Genomic DNA, 21,692 nt, shown 5'->3' on the forward strand with positions numbered 1-21,692 from the left:
CAAGTCAAGATATAATCCTTATTGGAAGCAAATCAGTTCTCTTTAACATTCAAATTATTTTTTTAGTAGACTTAAGGTTTTGACATTCAAATTACAGAAAGACCCCTTTTCCGGAAAAACTGCAGGTTGTGAGCATTCTGTATAACAGGTTCCATATCTGTGTGTATCCAATAGGCTGGTTCTGCTTCCAATAAGAATGAATTATATCTTGATTTGGATCAAGTACATGATGATACTGTTTTATTATTAGAGAAGGAAAGAAATTCATTTTTAAACATTTGGATTAATTGGATAAAATGGAGTCTATGGGAGACGGCCTTTCCGTAATTTGGAGATTCCATACCTGTATATATTTTTATTAAATGTAATGCCTCTTAAATGCCACTTTAAAGACCAACATGATGCAACGCTAATGTTCACATGGAAAGAACTGCATCTCTCTCACTGGAACAGACATACGGTTTCCTTTAACTGCAAGCTCAGAACTGAGTTAAATTAGCAGGGCATCTATTAAAAAATACATTTATTGCACTTTAAAAGATAAAGTGGGATCCCAAAACAAGGGTACATCTTACTCCAGACTAGTAACCTATGGCAAACAAACTTTTGCTTTCATTAGACTTACAAAAGCCTGCCAGTCAGCTAAAAGCCGTCATGTACACAGGAGCACTTCCCCTTTAAAACACAGTGAAATTCATGGTATAAGGGGAATGGGTTCAATGTAGTTTTCTGCCTAAATTCCAATGGTCAGCGGGAAATGCTTCCTATCACCTTCAGGTGATGGGTTACTAATCGGATAACCTTTAATGGGGTTGTTCATCTTCCAAATGTTTTCTCATGTAGAAATAAAGACTATTCAATTGCTTTATGGGTGATTTTTTTTTCCAAAATTGAAGTTTAAATTTCATGTTGGTGTCTCTGTTTTTTCAGTCTGACAGTTCAGTGATCCAGGAGAATCTGAACTGTTACAATTTGCTACATTTGGTTGATACAATTAGTTGATACATTTCTCATGTGGAATATTAGCAATTATTGTATCAATTCTAAACACTGCCTTTAATGAAACCCAGAGATTCTGCTCAGCAGGGACAAAGATAACAAATGGATCAACTAAATGGATCAATATAGAACAGTTACAGAGTCGGTGACCCTCCTGAGCTGCTTTTGGGCTCCTAGGGTCAGGGAACACATGCAGATTCGGGGAGATTAATCTCCTCTTCTTCGGCGGCAACTACTCTCCCCGAATTGCCTCCCCTGCCTTCCCGCCGGCTAAAATGTAAATCGCTGGCGGGATGGCTCTCGGATCGATTCTTTTTCCGAAGTCGCCCAAAGTTGGTCGCCGGTGGGAAGGCACTCGGAGCTATTCTTTTTCCAAAGTCGGCCTGAAGTCAACTTCGGGCGACTTCGAAAAACAAATCGTTCCAAGTGCCATCTCGCCAGGGATTTACATTTTAGCCGCCGGGAAGGCAGTACCGGGTTGGAAAAATGAATCGCTCGAGTGTCATCCCGCCGGGGATCGGCCGACTTCGAAAAACGAATTGCTCCGAGTGCCATCCCATACATTTTAGCCGGCGGGAGGGCAGGGGAGGCAATGCAGGGGAGATTAGTCGACCCCGAAGAAGAGGAGATTTTTTTGCCGGGCGACTAATTTTCCTGAACTGCCTCCCCGCCGGCTAAAATGTAAATCCCTGGCGAGATGGCACTCGGAACGATTTGTTTTTCGCCCAAAGTTGACTTCATGCCGACTTTGGAAAAAGAATAGCTCCCAGGGCCATCCCGCCGCCGATTTACATTTTAGCCGGCGGGAAGGCAGGGGAGGCAGTTCGGGGAGATTAGTCGCCCCAAAGAAGAGATTTGTCGCCGGGCGACTAATCTCCCTGAATCTGCCTGTGTGCCCTGACCCTTACACACAGGCAAAAACAGCATACATTGCCTTTTTTTAAGCAGCTAAACCCGTTTTTTTCCCCTTCGAAACACAACTCTCTATTCTATTGACAGCTGAACACACCTCAGGCAAAAGAAAACGCATCTAAACAAACGCACAGAAACTTAAATGTACAAAACCACAACTCAGAATTCTCATATCGAGGCAGAATATAAAGGAATCATTTAGCGATTGTGTTTTTTTCATGCTCATTTTTCATTCTTAAACGCATAAGAAACGCAGGAAAAAATGCCTGTGTGTTAGGGCTCTTACAGACAAGTGTTTTTACCTGCGCTCCCCTGTGTTCCGGTTTCCTGCGTTCAGCCACAGGGGAGCGCAGGAGTAGACACACTGAATTATTTTCAATGGGGCTGTACTCACACACATGTAACATGAGACATGTAAGCGCCGAACGCATGTAAAATGCAACATGCTGCGTCCCAACCTGTGTTCGGTGCTTACATGTCTCTGTGTGTGTGTACAGCCCCATTGACTATAATTCTGTGCGTCTACTCCCTGAGGCTGAACGCATGAAACCGGAACGCAGAGGAGCGCAGGTAAAAACGCTCGTCTGTAAGAGCCCTAAAAGGTGAAAAATTAAGCTTCGCTATTAGAAAAACTGTCACAAATTGAAAATAGAAAGTAATTGGGAAAAAATACTATTTCTAGATCTGGTGATCTAAAAACAACACAACTAAAAAAGAAAGTTTTGGAAGGTGAACAACCTTCTTAATAATGATTGGAGCACAGTAATATTGCTTGTAGAGAGAAGAGCCCAATGCCAATGAGGATTAAAGTAGGGATGCACCGAATCCAGGATTCGGTTCGGGATTCGGCCAGGATTCTGCCTTTTTCAGCAAGATTCGGCCGAACCGAATCCGATTCCTAATTTGCATATGTAAATTGGGGGCTGGGAGGGAAAACATGTGACTTTTTATCAGAAAAAAGTAAAAAATGTTTTCCCCTTCCCACGCCTAATTTGCATATGCAATAATGATTGGAGCATATGCAAATTAGGGTTCAGATTCGGTTCGGTATTCGGCCAAATCTTTGGCAAAGGATTCGGAGGTTCAGCCGAATCCAAAATAGTGGATACGGTGCATCCCTAGATTAAAGTTACACGCTACATATACACACATTCTGCTAAAGAAGGAAATTCTGTTAAAATGTGACAAGTAGAATCTAAAATACCAATATTATGCATTATTTTTTGGGGGAGGGGTTTAATTTGATAACGTGCACGTGACTTTTCTCCTATAGTTCTTGTTGGGTGTAATGGGAGTTGCAGTTTGGCAATCGCTGAAGAACTGCAATAAGCACTCCACTAACAAAGCCTTGCTGGGTGTAGAACGACACAATGCTGCCAAACAAAATGTGCGAGTAGGATGAAGTTGTGTGTTTGTGCAGCGCTCCATTGTAAAGACTGTGTTTGGCACGTGCCTCAGCAAAATCCTCACCCAATATGAGAAACCCAAAGGAACGGACTGGGGGATGGGAAGGGTTTAAATCCCTTTGCCTGATGTATCTCCCAGCTCAATCTATACAAGTGCTACAGCAAACAGTCTCTAGCTCTGTATCTATGACTGGCATGCAGTAAATGACGATATTCTGTGAACGCCTATAAATAACAGAATGCACCCACGTTCCACCCTGGTGACATTACAGGTGAAAACGTACGTATCTGAAAAGAAAGAGGGCAAATTAGAGTTATAAGGCACAATTACATTACAGGTATAGGATCTGTTGCCCGAAAACTCATCCAGAAAGCTCAGAAATACGGAATGGCTGTCTCCCATAGACTCCATTTTATCCAAATAATCCAAAAAATTTTAAATTATTTTCGTTTTTATCTGTAATAATAAAAGAGTAGCTTGAACTTTATCCCAACGAAGAAGTAATAAGCAAAACCAGTCTATTGGGTTTCGTTAAGGTTTAAATGATTTTCTAGTAGACTAAAGGCAAATTATGGAAAGATCCAGTATCCAGAAAACCCAAGGTCACAAGCATTCTGAATAACAGGTCCTATACTTGAAGTAGTGAGTCCGTTTTTGTTTATCTCCTTGGGGTACAAAAAACAGATGTAGGTCAGTCCAACTAGTTCACCATTTCCCAAACTGAAGGAACAGCCTGAAGGCAAATTTAAAGGAAAAATAACCCCCCAAAAAGAAAATCCCACACCTACTATCCTAGGTAATCTCCCCTCCCTGCTCCCCCCCCACATAGTTTGTTAACCTCTGGAAGTGCCCCTAAGAGTTTGCTTACGATAGGGGTGTAGAGCAGGGAACCAGTGAGCAACATTCAAAAGTAAAAGGAGTTGGGGAGCAACACTAGCATGAAAAATGTTCTTGGGGTGTCAAATAAGTGTTGTGATTGGCCATTTGGTAGCCTCTATATGGATTGTCAACCTTCATTGAGGTTCTCTTTGGCAGTACACCTGGTTTTTATAGAACCAAAACTTGCCTCCAAGCCTGGAATTCAAAAATAAGCACCTGCTTTGAGGCCACTGGGAGCAACATCCAAGGGGTTGGGGAGCAACATGCTCACAAACTACTGGTTGGGGATCACTGGTGTAGAGTAAGAGCTGATGAACTCATGGGCACCTCCTTCTGTTCATCTTCCTTCCCTACAGCAATTTTCGGCACTGTTGGAGCATGCACAGTTCAACTAACCGGAAGACTGCTCCAACTGTGCATGGGCCAATAAGTCGCTCACTTACAGAAAAAGACCGGAGTTCCGGAAGGCTGCGCCCATGAGCTCCACTAAGCAAATGAGGGGTGGGCGTGTCCTAACAGTCCCAGCAAGAAGCACAGTAGGAGGGAAGCAGCCAATCACAGTCCTGCAGTCACACAAGCACAGACAGGCTTCAGTTTCCTATCAGGTTCTGCTAGCTGCTGATTGGTTCCGGTCCTACAATACAGTGAGTCGAGAGCCGCCGGCTCCCCGACACAGCCTGACATTTCAGGGAGCAGGAAGTGGAAAAGAAGGGAGGGATTATTAGGGTTTTTGCAGAAATATTCAATAAATCAGCCTGAAACACTACTTTTTTCAGCACAATTCTTCTCGATCTAAATGGGTGTAACGCACTGGTATGTTCTTTTTTTTTTTACACAGAATGTCTCCTTGAAAAATCCTGACCCGATTGACTCCCAAATGCATCCGTTGGATTTGTGTAAATCATGTGATCTGAGCAATAAAATTCATGCAATAAATATATGCAATAAGATCCACTGCAGGCAAGTGTGTTGGAAGTAGTTGCAGCTGGGGCCAGTCACACACAGAAGTATCTTAGGGCTCCCCTGCAGTCTGGGGGTTCAGGATGAAAAATTCTTTGATTTCTTCCAGAGCTGTACACATGTAAGCTCCGAACATGCTGCATTCCACCTGCATTCGGCACTTACATGCTTCTGAGTTTAAAAGAATTGAACCCGTTAAAACTGAACATAAGGAAAATCGCCCCAAAATCACCTTATTCATCTATACCGAGGGGCAGATTTATCAAGGGTAGAAATGAAAATTGGAATTTTTGATGGTCAAAACTGTCAAATTCGACTAGGGAGTTATTAAAAAAATTCTAATTCGATTTTCAAGATTTATCATACTCTGGCCCTTTAAAGGAGAAGGAAAGGTTAAAACTAAGTAAGCCTTATCAGAAAGGTCCATCTAAATATACCAGTAAACCCCCAAACTAATGTTGCTCTGAGTCCCCTGTCAAAAGAAACACTGCATTTCTTTCCTTCTATTGTGTACTCATGGGCTTCTGTATCAGACTTCCTGACTTTAGCTTAAACCTCATTGCCCTGGGCAAGAGCATGCTCAGTTTGCTCTTCTTCCCCACCCCCCTCCCTTCTCTACTGTAATCTGAGCCCAGAGTAGGGAGAGACTCAGGCAGGAAGTGATGTCACACCACATTAATACTGCAGCTCCTATCCTAAACAAACAGAGAGTTTCTAGAGCTTTTTACTCAGGTATGGTAAAATATTCTACAGAATAAATATAGCATTCTAGCTTGCACAATTGCAGCTAATCTATTGGCAATAAAATGCCTCCATAGCTTTCCTTCTCCTTTAAGAACTCGATTTTGACTATTTGCCACCTAAAACCTGCCGAATTGCTGTTAAAGCCTTCCTGACATTCGAGGTTTTTTTCAAAGAATTTGAATCGAGTTTTTAAAATTCGAATCAAATTCGATTTGAGTTTTCGGGTCAATCCTATTCACCAGAGTTTAAAAAATTGAATTTTATCTATTTATAATAAATATCGATTGGTCGAATTTCAAGTTTATGGGAGTTTTAACAATTCACATGAATTCGAAATTCGACCTTTGATAAATGTACCTCTGAGTGTACCTTTTCCTATGCAACTGGTAGGATTCCACTCCATTATTTTATCCAAGAAAGTCATGTTGGAAGATTTGCATTTTGTAGGCAGAATTCAACAGGGATGGATTTTTCATTTGTTAAAATCAAATCCCAGTCTGCAGTGTGAATAAGCTAAATGGTCTGTACAAATCATATCTATTTTACTTCATTCCGTCTGATAATGAAAATTACTTTTGTACAGAGAAGCACGACATGCATAAACCAATTATTGAGTACGAAATAGGAAACAAGCGGTTATTAAATTGTGCCAAGAGGGAGTTATATGGGTTACATTAAAGGGGAAGTAAAGTGTAAAATAGAATAAGGCTAGAAATGCTGTATTTTGTATACTAAACATAAACTTACTGCACCACAAGCCTAATCAAACAAATAATTTATGCTTTCAAAGTTGGCCACAGGGGGTCACCATCTTGTAACTTTGTTATACATCTTTGCAAGACCAAGACTGTGCACATGCTCAGTGTGGTCTGGGCTGCTTAGGGATCGTTCTAAATTATCAAAACAGCACAAGTCAAATAATATCTGTCAGAAGCCGATACAGCAAGACTGATTAATAATCAGAATATACAGACTGCACTGGGTCCTGTGTTGTCATGTAATCTAATGTGGATTTTATAGTCTTTGTATTGTTTAATACAAACTTTCTCCAACTCTGCAGAACCAGTGGCTGCAGCAAAATAATCCTCCAAATAGAATCTCAGTTTATCTGTTTAAATCTGGCTCCATGATCTTTGCCCTTATTGTTTCCAGACACATGTTGCTATTTCAGGAGATTAGCCGCCTAGTGACCAATCGCTTCTTCTACGGGCGACTAATCTCCCCGAAATGCCTTCCAGTCGGCTAGAATGTAAATCACCGTCAGGATGGCACTCGGAACGCTTCATTTTCTATAGTCGTCCGCAGTTGCCTCATGAGGAAACTTCGGGTGAGTTTGGAAAGCTGTAGTGATCAGTGTGCTATCCCACCGGCGATTTACATTCCTGCCGACTGGAAGGCATTTTGGGGAGATTAGTCGCCCAAAGAAGAAGTGATTTGTCACTGGGCGTCTGATCTCCCGAAATAGCAGCATGTGTTTCTGCCCTAAAGGGGTTGTAAAGACAAAATAAAATCCAATACAAGTATCTACATAGTCACTGACTGCATTACAGGGAAACAAACAAAGCTGCTTGAGTTCTGCATGGCTGGGAAGTAAGGCGGGGGCTTCCTCTGCTGTTCATAAGTATGATTGTTTCCCTGCAGAGCAGTTAGGGACCGTCTGACAATTCCTATCCACAGCAGTAAATGAAGGGAGAATTTCACTGCATACAGTCAGGTTTCTTATAAAAACGGTACACATTTTTTAATTGAAGTATATTGGAGATCGGTTTCTTTTTCATTAAAGAAAGTAAAAATTAGATTTTTTTTTTTTTGCCTTTACATGCCCTTTAAGGGGCAGATTTATTAAGGGTCAAAGTGAATTTGAGTTTCAAGATTTACCATACTCTGGCCCTTTAAGAATTCGAATTCGACTATCCACCACCTAAAACCTACCTATTGCTGTATTAGTCAATGGGAGAGGTCCATGAGCAATTTGGAGATGTTTGCAGCCTACCTGTCATTTGAGGTTTTTTTCTGAGAAAAAACGCGAATTCAGTTTTTAAAATTCGAATCAAATTCCATTAGAATTTGATTCAAGTTTTCAGGTCTATCCTATTCACCAGAGTTTAAAAAAAAAATTATATTTTTATAATAAATTTCAATTTGTCGATTTTCCGGTTCATCTGAGTTTATGGGAGTTTTTAAAAAAAAAAAAAAAAAAAAAATCGCATGAATTCGAAATTCGACCCTTGATAAATGTGCCTCTAAAAGTAGGTCCGAGTGTTCTAATCTCAGTACAAGGCATTCTGTGTTTAAACACAGAATAGTCTGTTCCTTTCACAATGGGGTTCCTGTTAAAAGGGGAGAGACGCATCTCATGAAAAGTACTGAGGTCAAAAGGACAAGTATTAACAAATTGCCAAGGTGTTGGCTGAAAAACCTGAGATGCTGTTCTTGCAATCAATAGCAATGAGTTACACCTAAGCAAGAACATCATAGGACTATACATCAGTAAAGATATTTAAAGGAGAACTAACCCTAAAAATGAATATGGCTAAAAATGCAACATTTTATATATGGTACTTATTGCACGAGGCTAAAGTTTGAGCTTGTCAATAGCAGCAATGATCCAGGACTTCAAACTTGTCACAGGGGGTCACCATCTTGGAAAGTGTCTGTGACACTCACATGCTCAGTGGGCTCTGATTGGCTGTTGAGAAGCTAAGCTTAGGGCTCGTCACTAATTATCCAGCAGACAAAGAGCTTCCCTGGCTGTAATATAAGCTGATGCTACAGGTTTGCTGATTATTCAATTCTGATGCTAATTGCACTGGTTTCTGTGCTGCCATGTAGTAATTATGTGTATTAATTACTAATCAGCCTTATATTGTGACATTTCTATTCTATGTGTACTGTATATTGTGAGTGGGTCCCTAAGCTCAGTAAGTGACAGCAGCACAGAGCATGTGCAGTGAATCAGCAGAAAAGAAGATGGGGAGCTACTGGGGCATCTTTGGAGACACAGATCTTTACTGCTAAAGGGCTGAGGTTGCCTTGGGCTGGTACAGAAGCACAAAACAATCAATTTCTAGCTTCTTCTTTAGTTAAGCTTTAATTCTCCTTTAAATATTTTGTATATTTGCACAAATGTGTGGAAACACTACTAAAGGGACACTAGACAATCTAGAGCTTCTCAGTATATTATATGAGCAGGCTCAGACTATGACAGGTGCCCATATCTAGAACTTATATCACACAGTGAAGATCTGTCAGAGTTTATATAAAAGCAACTACAAACCAATACATGAACACAAATACCGGTTATGGTTTCTAAGCTTCAAAGGTAAAAATAGTTGCCAAAATAAAAAAAAAACCATTTACAAATAAAAAAGGAATGTTAAACAATGTTAAAAAAAAAAACAGCCTGAACCATTACATGTTGAGAAAAAATTCGTTACATGAAACATTTTGCCTCCCAACATTTACAACAAAACAAATAGGAGTTGATATTGTAAAGACATGGGCACGAAAACTAAAAGTGCTGGGTATGAATGAACCTCTAGTAAAAGTAAAAGAATAAATCTTGTACAGTTTCATTCTAAATCTAATCTACAAGTGTTATCTGGACTGAAATTCTATTCCTCTGTTCACATTTAGGGCAGAGACACACGTTCAGATTCGGGAAGATTTAATCGCCCATTTGAGATTTATCATACTCTAGCCCTTTAAGAACTCAAATTCGACTATTCGCCACCTACAACCTGCCAAATTTCTGTTTAAGTCAATGGGAGAGGTCCAGGGATCAATTTTGAGTTGTTTGCAGCTTTCGAGTTTTTTAAATTCGATTCAACTTTTCGGGTCGATTCAATTCATCGGAGTTAAAAAAAAAAAAATTATTTTATTTTATTAATGCATTTTTTTTATTTATTTTTCAACTCGGATGAATTGAATTGACCCGAAAACGCAAATCGAATTTAAAAAACTCAATTGAGTTTTTTCTCCATGTCAGGAAGGCTGAAAACAACTCAAAATCGATCTCTGGACCTCTCCCATTGACTTGAACAGAAATTTGGAAATTAATTTCTTTTAAAAAAAAAAACACCAAAACAGTTTTAACTTTTAATTTGCAAAGCTTTTATTAAGAAATTACTTACCAATTCTTTGCATGTGCTCCTCTTCAGGAACAGCGAAGATCCATTGTGCGGGGCTCGATTTCTCCTCCCTGGCTATCTCCTATAGAAGGCAGGGAGGAGAAATCGAGCGCAGCACAATGGATCGTCACCCTGTCGCCGTTTCTGAAGAGGAGCACAAGCAGAGAATAGCTAAGTTATTTCTTAATAAAAGCTTTGCATATTAAAAGTTAAAACTGTCTTGGTGGGGGTTTTTTTTCGATAAAAAGAAACTAGTTTTTAAAAAAAAAAAAAACATTCATGTTACTGGTCCTTTAAACAGAAATTTGGCAGGTTTTAGGTGGCGAATAGTCACATTTGAGTTCTTAAAGGGCCAGATAAATCTCAAAAATCTAATTTGAATTTTGAATAACTCCCTAGTTGAATGGGACACTTTTGACCATAAAAAAATTTGAATTTTCAATTCAACCCTTGATAAATCTGCCTCTTAATATTACACAAATTAGGGAACGGCGCAATCACCATCTTATTGCACAGTATTGTATTTAACCTTCAGTATGATGTAGAGAGTGATATTCTGAGACACTTTGTAATTGGTTTTGATTTTTTATTATTTAAGGTGTTTGATTTATTTAGTTTAATTAGCAGCTCTTCAATTTGCAGTTTAAGAAATCTGGTAGCTAGGGTCCAAATTACCCTAGCAACCATGCATTGATTTGAATAATAGGCTGGAATATGAAAGGCCTGAATAGAAAGATGAGTAATAAAAAGTAGCAGTAACAATACATTTGTAGCCTTACAGAGGATTTGCTTTTTATAAGGGGTCAGCGACACCCATTTGAAAGCTGCAAAGATTCAGAAGAAAAAGGCAAATAATCAAAAAAAACTAAAAAATAAATAATGAACACCAATTGAAAAGTCGCTAAGAAATAGCAATTTTATAACATACTAAACATTACCTTAAAGGTGAAGCACCCCTGAGATGGGCAGATACTTAATGCCAGGGGGTGATGTGATGTGCAACACTACACAGCATTCAAGTTACAGTGGAGAAAGTAAGTCATTTTTCATGGGCTCGTGATAAACAGTGTATTTTTCCATTCAGATGTTGGGCTACGATTATAGCCAGCAGGTGAAGCCTGGTTTAATGTGGTATTGGGGGGGAGGGGGGTCAGTAAATGCATTATTTAAGGAGAAAAAAACACATAAAAAGGACATATCATTGAAGCAACACAAGCCAAAGGGGATGCCCAGTACTGAATTGGAGAGTGAGAGAAACATCACTGGCATCATCCATTAGTTATACAGCACTGATATATTGTGAAGCATTTACAGAGTTTGTTCATCATTCCCATCAGTCCCTGTACCAGTGGAGCTTACAATCTAAGGTCCCCATCACATTCACATTAGTCCCTGCGCCAGTGGAGCTTACAATCTAAGGTCCCTATCACATTCACATTAGTCCCTGCGCCATTGGAGCTTACGATCTAAGGTCCCTATCACATTCACATTAGTCCCTGCGCCAGTGGAGCTTACAATCGAAGGTCCCTATCAGATTCCCATCAGTCCCTGCACCAGTGGAGCTTACAATCTAAGGTCCCTATCACATTCCCATCAGTCCCTGAACCAATGGAGCTTACAATCTAAGGTCCCTATCACATTCACATTAGTCCCTGCGCCAGTGGAATTTCCAATCTAAGGTCCCGATCACATTCACATTAGTCCCTGCGCCAGTAGAGCTTACAATCGAAAGTCCCTATCAGATTCCCATCAGTCCCTGCACCAGTGGACTTTACAATCTAAGGTCCCTATGACATTCCCATCAGTCACTGCACCAGTGGAGCTTACAATCTAAGGTCCCTATCACATTCCCATCAGTCCCTGCGCCAATGGAGCTTACACTCTAAGGTCCCTATCAGATTCCCATCAGTCCCTGCACCAGTGGAGCTTACAATCTAAGGTCCCTAACACATTCACAACAGTCCCTGCGCCAGTGGAGCTTACAATCTAAAGTCCCTATAACATTCACACACTAGGACCTATTAACCTACCTGCCTGTATGCTTTTGGAGTGCGGAATGAAACCAGAGTACAAACACAGGGGGAACACGCAAACACAGGGGGAACACGCAAACACAGGGGGAACACGCAAACACAGGGGGAACACGCAAACACAGGGGGAACACGCAAACACAGGGGGAACACGCAAACACAGGGGGAACACGCAAACACAGGGGGAACACGCAAACACAGGGGGAACACGCAAACACAGGGGGAACACGCAAACACAGGGGGAACACGCAAACACAGGGGGAACACGCAAACACAGGGGGAACACGCAAACACAGGGGGAACACGCAAACTCATTACAGATAGTGTACTGACTGGAACCAACTTCAAGAAAGCAGCAGTGCTAGCCATTGCAACCCTGTGGTAGCACCAGTAGCTGTCTTTTTCTATGTAAAGAGAATATCCCTGTGCATAACTATGGGCATAAGTGAAGGCAACTTATACTGAACGTTTGCTTAATACAAGGTACTTATCAGCAATGCAGCGTATCACTGGGACCCGGATAAGACAATGAGCAGCAAATACATGGTGGCAACATGATGACAAAGACACTTGCGTCATCCTACTAAACACCGCTCCAAGAGTGATGTAAAGCCTTTAACCTTCCAGATACTCTACTAGTTGTGAGTTGAGCAGAACTGCCATTGGTTTTTATTACAATCTAACACACGCACACTAAGGTCAGTTATATCAGGAGCCAATTAAAGTGGTTGTTCACCTTACAAACACTTTGCTCAGTTGTTTTCAGATTGTTCACCATTAACAAAGACTTTTTTCAGTTGCTTTCTATCTTTTATTTTTTTTACCGGTTTCTCAAAATTTACATTTAACGTTCTGGTGTTTCAGTCTGACAGCTCAGTGATCCAGGAGCAGATTCTGAACTGTTACAACTTGTTACATTTAGTTGATACAATTAGTTGATCCATTTCTCAGCAGCATCTGTGGAATATTAGAAACTATTGTATCAATTTAACAGCTGCCTGTGATGAAACTCAGGGATTCCGCTCAGCAGGGACAAAGATAAGAAATGTATCAATTTAAAAACAGTTAAGGTCAGGGCACACAGGGAGATTCAGGGAGATTAGTCGCCCGATGACAAATCTCCTCTTCTTCGGGGTGACTAATCTCCCCAAACTGCCTCCCCGCCGGCTAAAATGTAAATCACCGGCGGGATGGCACTCGGACCGATTCATTTTCCGGAGGAAACTTCAGGTGACTTTGTAAAACGAATCACTCCGAGTGCCATCCCGCCTGAAACCAACTGAACAGAAAAAAGTGATTGAAGGTGAACAACCCATTAAACTGGCCAGTTTGTTTTTAGCGTGTGAATAAAAGCAGGAGCACCCAGGAGCACCCACACAGACACGGGTAGGGTTGCCACCTGGCCGGTATTTTACCGGCCTGACCGGTAAAAACGATAGTTGATCCCAATGTTATTAATAGCCAAAAATGATAAATGTACAGAAAGGCGAGTATTTTTTTCCAGAAAAGGTGGCAACCCTAGACATGGGGTGAACATACAAACAGCTTGCTGATTGTGGAATCAACACCTTGCACTCCAGTACAGCAAGACAGAAATGCTACACACTGGGGCAAATTTACTTAAGGTCGAATATCGAGGGTTAATTAACCCTCGATATTCGACTGTCGAAGTTAAATCCTTCGACTTTGAATATCGAAGTCGAAGGATTTAGCGATATTCGTTCGATTAAATCCTCCGATTCGAAGGATTTTAATCCATCGATCGAACGATTTTTGTTCGACCTAAAAAAAGCTACCAAAGCCTATGGGGACCTTCCCCATAGGCTAACATTGACTTCCGTAGCTTTTAGGCGGCGAACTAGGGGGTCGAAGTTTTTTCTTAAAGAGACAGTACTTCGACTATCGAATGGTCGAATAGTCTAACCATTTTTAGTTCGAATCGTTTGATTCGAAGTCGATGGTCGAAGTAGCCAAAAAAAACATTCGAAATTCTAAGTACTTTTTTCTTTTATTCCTTCACTTGAGCTAAGTAAATGGGCCCCACTGTGTCAACAAGTTAAAAAGGGGTTGTTCACCTTCAAACAACTAGTTGGTTTCAGATAGATCACCAGAAATAAAGACTTTTTGCAATGACTTTCTATTTTCTATGTATGACTATTTTTTTAATATTGCAGTGTTAAATGTCATTTTTCACCTTCTGAAGCAGCCCTGGGAAGGGGGGGTCACCGACCCTGTAAACTGTTCTAAATGGATACATTTAGTTGATACATTTGTTATCTTTGTCCCTACTGAGCAGAATCTCTGGGTTTCATTACAGGCAGAATTGATACAATAGTTGCTAATATTCCACAGATGCTGCTGAGAAATGGATCAACTAATGAAGCAAAATTGTAACAGTTCAGAATCTGCACCTGAATTACTGAGCTCCCAGACTCAAACACCAAAGACAGGGACATTCAACTTTACACTTAGATTTTGGAAAAAACAGTAAACAATAAATAATGGAAAGTAATTGAAAAAAAAGTCTATTTCTGGGGAACAATCTGATCTCACTGTTTGGAAGGTGAACGACCCCTCTAAAGCAGCAGATAATACAGAGCAGTCCAGGCTGCACACATCCACGTAGTTGCACTACAACTCTCATCATCCTACAAAGACACTGGGACTTGTAGCAACAGCATCATCATCTGACGGACATGACTGTCACTACAGACAGAAGGGTCACATTTAAAGAAACATACCGTCAATTTTTGATGATGCAAATTCTATATATTTTGTACCGTATCCCCCGGTGAGCGGAAGCGACGCACCACAGTGGCTAAAAGGTTTCCTTTAATAATTGCCGACAGCAACACAATATTTTGTGACAAGTCGCCCATGGATTTGACAGTCCCCTCGACTCTGTGGGTGACGTTTCCTGCAGCAGAGCAGGTTCCCCGCTTAATAAACTCACATATTCACATAAACAACGGGAGCCTGTAGTGAGGCAACAATGGTGACTGGACAGGGAAATAAAGGGAAAGCAAATTGTATGCGCTGGAGGGCCACACACACACACAGGACACTATTGCCGGTTGCCTTGAAGACCCAACAACATCATAAGTCATTACTACTTCTTTCTTTATGGAATGCCCTTAGGGCGACATTTCTTAGGCTAGGGTCCCTAGATATTGCTGGACTGCAACTCCCAGTGTGTTTTAAGCTCACGTTTATGTTGCAGAATTGTGGCAGTTGTAGTTCAGCAACATTTTTCTTTCTTTAAGGAATGCCCTTAGGGTGACGTTTCTTAAGCTTGAATCCCCGGATATCACTGGACTACAACTCCCAGTGTATTTTATCATGTTTATGTTTCAGAATTGTGGGAGTTGAAGTTCAGCAACACCTTCTTTCTTTAAGGAATGCCCTTAGGGTGATGTTTCTTAAGCTTGTGTCCCCAGATATTACTGGACTACAACTCCCAGTGTATTTCAAGCTCACGTTTATGTTGCGGAATTGTGGGAGTTGTAGTTCAGCAACATCTTTCTTTCTTCATGTAATGCCCTTAGGCCCTGTTTCTTAGGTTTGGGTCCCCAGATATTGCTGGACAACAACTCTCAGTGTGTTGTTGCAGAATTGTGGGAGTTGTAGTTCAGCAACATCTTTCTTTATGGAATGCCCTTAGGACGATGTTTCTTAGGCTTGGGTCCCCAGATATTGCTGGACTGCAAGTCCCAGTGTGTTTTCAGATGACGTTTATGTTGGGGAATTGTGGGAGTTGTAGTTGAACAACAGCAGGAGACAGAAGGTTAGGAGAGAGAAGGCTGTGAGTCAATATTTCTGGCTGGACTTACTTCTTCCGGGCCCTCTGCAGGGGGGAGGAACCATCCTTTCTCGGGCGGCCCCGGGGTCTTTTGTCCGTGGCTGCGGGGCTGGAGGGGCCCTGTGGCCCGGGCGTCTCACAGGCGGACTCTAGGCTCTTGTGCTCGGATGACATCCTAGGGAAGGGGCCCGCACTCATCCTCCTCGGGCTCGGGCCGCATCCTCGGCTGGTGCTGATGACACTGGGGGAGGGGAGCAATGGGGAGGGACTGGGAAAGGACCCGGTTCCCCCGGGGAGGGCAATAACAACAAAAGGTGACGGAGATAAGTATGAGGCAGGGGCAGCAAGGAAACAAACCCCGCGGCCTCTCCTCACCCTGCGCCCCACACCGTCACTAGTCCCGGACACCGCAGCTCCGACACCGAGTCACTGTGTGTGCGACAGGGCTACGCGCGTCCCCGCCGGGAAACCTGTCACTGCGCTTGCGCGGCGCTGGGTGAGGGGAAGGCTGACGCGCGGCCTAGTGACGTCACGGCCCCTCCCTCGCTCTCCCGCAACAGCAGCAGTAACTCCTAGGGTTGCCTGGAAAACGTGGCGTCCTGGATTATGATCAGGTGACGGGAACGGGCGGTGTGGCGCACTCCGCCCGTTCCTATTGGTTGCCTCGCTAGATAAATGTGGGCGGCTTCGCTTTCCTATTGGATGTCCCGATTTACAACAACTGAATAGTCTTTGCGTGTCTTACTTACTCCAGAGCCCTTATAGCGCATTTCTACCTCATAGAGACGGTATTTGCCCTGAGTTAGGGCCCTAATCCCTACAGTACAACGGGGAAGCCTCACCTCAGGGGGGAAGGCAAGTGCTGTACAGGGTTTCCAGGTGTCAATTTCCAAACCAGCCAAAGCCCAAACATAGAGCAATGTGTGCAGTGAAAAATAATCGAATAAATAAATTAATATATATGAAAAGAAGCCTTTTTCCAAAAAAATTTCCATGAAGTAAAGTGGGACAGAGGGGAGGAGCTATGGGGCCCCATGAGGCCCAAATACAATTTCAATAAATATTGCTAAAACTGGTTAACATTTTGGCGGCCAGCAGATTGTTGCTGCAAAATTGTCTGAAATTGAGGGAAGTCGTGGGAAAATGAGTGAAGGGAGACTGGGGTACAGAGCCCAAAATCTGGTAACTCTTGAGTTCTACACAAGTCAGTCCCGTTGCATGCTGGGTATTGTAGTCTTACACTTGGTAGTCAGCAAATTGTTGAAACAAAAACTACATTACCCAACATGCATTGGGAGACGCAGGCTCGGCACATTATGGCAAGAAAAAACTTGGAGTACAAAGCAGCCAAAGGCCCAAAAAGTAGCTCCAATCCGTACCTTGCCTAATTTGTGCTTTCAATACCCGCCTGGGCTTTGAACTAGTAGCCCAATTTGACTGGAAAACCGCCAACCTGGCAACCCTGGAGCTGTATGTGGCCTCCACACAGATACTGAGGCAAATGTTGTGGTTGCTGAAAGTGGGAGAGATTTGCACAACTTGCACCTGCTTTGGGGGCAGATGAATCTTCAACATTACTGGTTGTTTCAGAGTTTATTGGGGGCTTAGCCTAACAGGTTTATCTTTTTTTTTTTTATAAATTGGGCAGCTGTTGTAACACACACAGGGTTGCCACTTTTTCTGGAAAAAAATACCGGCCTTCCTCTATATTTATCTTTTTTCCCTATTAATAACATTGGGACCAGCCGTCATTATCACCAGCCAGGCTGGTCAAATACTGGGCAGGTGGCAACCCTACCCACACACCCATTGGTCATTGGTGGCCTTTGGACCAGAATCAGCCCCTCCAGGGTGGGCTCAGCTTACCCAGAGTTATATTTCAGCAGCAGCTGCACCAGGGTGGGCCCCATCTCCTATAAATGCAGCCCTGCTGTCCTATGTCTTTCCCACACCAGAATCCCCCCAAAAGCCTTCACAGCCCTAATACAAAAAGAGAATGTTTGTGAAGTGCAGCAAAACCATTGAGTTGAGTTAGCCTTATGTATTGAGGGCTGCACGTTTTGTGAGGCAGGTAAAGTGACAGTCCTGTTGTGCTTTATGGCTGACCCCATTCTTACCCACTCTCCCCAGTTCATAAGTGACCTTAAAGGGGAACTATCACAAAAATGAAATAGCCCAAAGACACTAGTGGTGTGTGGGTTCGGAAATTCTCAACCCACACCCGCCCCTCACAACCCAGCCTCTATTTATAGATTCCCTCCACAGCGATGTTACAAAAAGGGCAGGGTGGGTGCGAGTCTATAAATTTAGGAGCCAAAGCCAGCAGTGCTAGGTCACAGGGGAGGAGAGCAGGAGAAGTGCTCAACCTAAGCCCTCCCGCAACCCAAAGATTTTGTGCAGGAGCTGGCTCGAACCTGCCCGACCCGCATATCACTAATAGACACACTGCATAAGCCTTCCGTCCTGACAGAATTTGGAGACAGTCGAGTGTGAGTATCTCTTTCTCACCAGTACAATCCAGAATCAGGAAATCAGACCAGTACAATACTGGTCAGTGAGCAAATCTGTACCAATACAAGCCAGTGCCAGACAGCAAACCAGTACAAGTTAGTGCCAGCCAGTAACTCAGTACAATCCAACAAACCAGTGCCAGTCAGAAGACCAGTATAAGTTAGCGCCAGCCAGCAACTCAGTACAATCCAGTAAACCAGTGCCAGTCAGAAAATAAGCAACTCAGTCCAATCCAGTAAACCAGTGCCAGTCTGAAAACCAGTACAAGTTAGTGCCAGCCAGCAACATGTGCCAGTCAGCAAACCACCTTACTCTTAGGGATAGACATCCAGAAATTCTTAGGCCAGCCAAAGTGAAAAAAGGTAGGAAACAAGGAAAGCAAACAAAGGGTATCCAAACTAAATCAGTTTTTCCAGTTCAGATGAAACAGCAACTGCTGAATGTAGTCATGACAATCAAGCTGTAAGACTGACATGGTCATACTTCATTCACAGAGAATCTCGCCCCCCCCCCCCTGGGATGCCCATGAGAGCTAACTTAAATAACCAACTCCAGCACAAACAAAATAAACTGGCTCTGGCACACACTCTGCATTCTGCATTTCTGTCAGAGACGGAAAAGAGTGAGCTGTAATACATCTAGCTTGACTAAATCACCCTCTTATTTCATATAGTTGTTAGTTAAATATTGTGAATAAAGTACCCCCTAGTTTAAAATATAAGGATATAATACACAAAAGCCATGAATATCTTATATATTTAATTATAAGGATATAATTTTATCCTTATAAATGGTAGGTTCTGATGTCATCAGTTATAAACGGTGAGTTCTGATGTCATTTCTGTCACATGACTCACTGAAACTTTTGTATTATAATAAATAAAGTACCCCCAGTTGCAAAATATGAGGATAGTAGAAGTAAGCTTGGAGTTCCATGACCTGTATAAAAACTCTCGGCCTTCGGCCTCGTGTTTTTATATGGTCATGAAAATCCTCAGTGACTTATACTATCCTTATATTGTACAAGAGGGGGTACTTAATTCACTATAAATTTTCCAACAAGGGGTTCTTTATTTATTATAAAACACAAGTTTTAGTGAGTCATGTGACAAAAATGACATCACTACTCACCGTTTATAACTGATGACATCACTAGTCACCGTTTATAAGGACATAATTTACAGGATATTCATGTCTTTTGTGTATTATATAGCATTATGTGTTTTCTCCTAAATCAATAAGTCAATTAAGTACTATTTTCCATGGAACAGAATGCTAACAATGCTTTTATGGATGAAGCTCATACTGGGGCATCATCACTAAAACTAAGCCTCGCATTAGTAAGGTATGGGCACTCCTATTCTAAGCAAAGGGTGCAACTCCCCACAGTTTCTTATTTCAGTGGAGATGTAGTTTATACTACAGATTTGCCCACCCCAATAGTTTGGGGTACACTGGTGTAGGGGCAGCCTATATAGGTACAATGGCTATTCATTTGAGGCAGATGTGGTGCTGGAAGAGTAAAAGCTGTAACTGGGTGTTCAAGTCCAACCCTTCACATGTGAATATGCACTCAGATGTGGGTGACTTGCTGTAATGATTTGGTGTGATCTCGGGGGAGGGATTATTTAAAAAGTGAGATAGCATGTGTACAAATGAAGCAGAGGATATAGTTAAAAGTGACTTGGCCCTGGGAAATGCCCTTAAACTTGTCCTGGTGCCATCCAGCATTATTGGCAGTGTAGCGTCCTTCTTCCTCCAGATAACCCAGGATAAAGTGCCTGCACATTGTGTCACTCAGGGCTGTGTGTCCCTTGTGTACATGTATATATGCAGTTCTAATAGTTTATAATGTGTGGCACCCTATGAGCTACCACTTGGTGAGGAGGCTGGGAAATTGGCATTAGAGGTTATTGGTGCCACGTGTATACTTCAAGAATGGGGATCGTTTGCAATCAAAGTATGGCCATGGAGATAGTGATAAGCCTGACTTAAAGGAACTGTAACACCAAAAGCTTAAAGCGTATTAAAATAAGAAAATATAATGCACTGATTGTTCTGTACTGATTGCCCCATGGCTATAAATTATAGTAGTACTTAACTGTGATCTACTGTGTATCCTGTGCTTGAATGGCTGCCCCCATGGCTACACAGCAGCTTGTTTATATAAACTATAGTAGTACTTATCTGTTATCTACTGTGTATCCTGTGCTTGAATGGCTGCCCCCATGGCTACACAGCAGATTGTTTATATAAACTATAGTAGTACTTATCTGTTATCTACTGTGTATCCTGTGCTTGAATGGCTGCCCCCATGGCTACACAGCAGCTTGTTTATATAAACTATAGTAGTATTTATCTGTTATCTACTGTGTATCCTGTGCTTGAATGGTTGCCCCCATGGCTACATAGCAGCTTGTTTATATAAAATATAGTAGTACTTTTCTGTTATCTACTGTGTATCCTGTGCTTGAATGGCTGCCCCCATGGCTACACAGCAGCTTGTTTATATAAACTATAGTAGTACTTATCTGTTATCTACTGTGTATCCTGTGCTTGAATGGCTGCCCCCATGGCTACACAGCAGCTTGTTTATATAAACTATAGTAGTACTTATCTGTTATCTACTGTGTATCCTGTGCTTGAATGGCTGCCCCCATGGCTACACAGCAGCTTGTTTATATAAACTATAGTTGTGTTTCTAAAGAAAACACACCAGTGCAGGGCTACTGTACAGTATATTGTCATTCCTTTAAAACACCTTTGTTGGTGTTACTGTTCCTTTAAGTGCACTTAATGTGCAGCCTGGCAATAGGGTACCTGCTGGTCCAGAGAGCTGGTTAACATATGTAACTGTTCAGAACCAGTAGCCCATACAGTCATGTTTCTTTTTGTTGCTTGCAAATGATTGCTTTGAGCATGGACCACATAACCAATTGGCCTGATCTGACGGTCGGCAGTTTGCATTAGGGCACGAATCTGTCAGCCGTAAAGGAATCAGCTGTGCAAGAGCAGTGCACCTGTGAGACTGATGCTCATAGTACATGATGATGAGGATGATGAAGATGTACTGTGTATGCTGTTTCTTTTCTGGGAGGCACCGCCTTAATAGGTGAAGTAACCTTCAATTAATATTTAGTACAGTGCGCAGCCATCTCGCTATGTAAGAGAAAGAGACAGAGAAAGAGTGCAGCATGTTGTAGGAACGTGTGAGTGCAACTTTTGCTGATGAGCAGGTACATACTCAGTGTGTGTAGTTGGGGTGTATTACCTTGTGTACATGAAAGAGCTCCGTATGGGCAGAGTTTCCTGCTCTGGGTA

The 21,692-nt window shown here is 42.1% G+C and overlaps 1 protein-coding gene across 10 annotated transcripts in view; it reads right to left on the reverse strand.

The window, feature by feature from the left end:
- The window catches only part of kmt2c.S (lysine methyltransferase 2C S homeolog), a 142,061-nt gene extending 125,647 nt beyond the window's left edge, over positions 1-16,414 (reverse strand). For 9 of the 10 annotated variants that reach the window (XM_041567350.1, XM_018269015.2, XM_018269010.2 and 6 more), the window contains exon 1: positions 15,892-16,413. In XM_041567350.1, coding sequence (XP_041423284.1) covers positions 15,892-16,058 — 167 coding nt within the window. In that variant the 5' untranslated portion in view covers positions 16,059-16,413. Of the gene's footprint in view, positions 1-15,891 lie in introns of all 10 variants that reach the window. The other variant, XM_018269007.2, reaches the window with a different exon arrangement.
- Between the last annotated feature and the right edge of the window lie 5,278 nt (positions 16,415-21,692).

The sequence above is a fragment of the Xenopus laevis genome, chromosome 6S (assembly GCF_017654675.1).
Source record: "Xenopus laevis strain J_2021 chromosome 6S, Xenopus_laevis_v10.1, whole genome shotgun sequence".
Lineage (NCBI taxonomy): Eukaryota > Metazoa > Chordata > Amphibia > Anura > Pipidae > Xenopus > Xenopus laevis.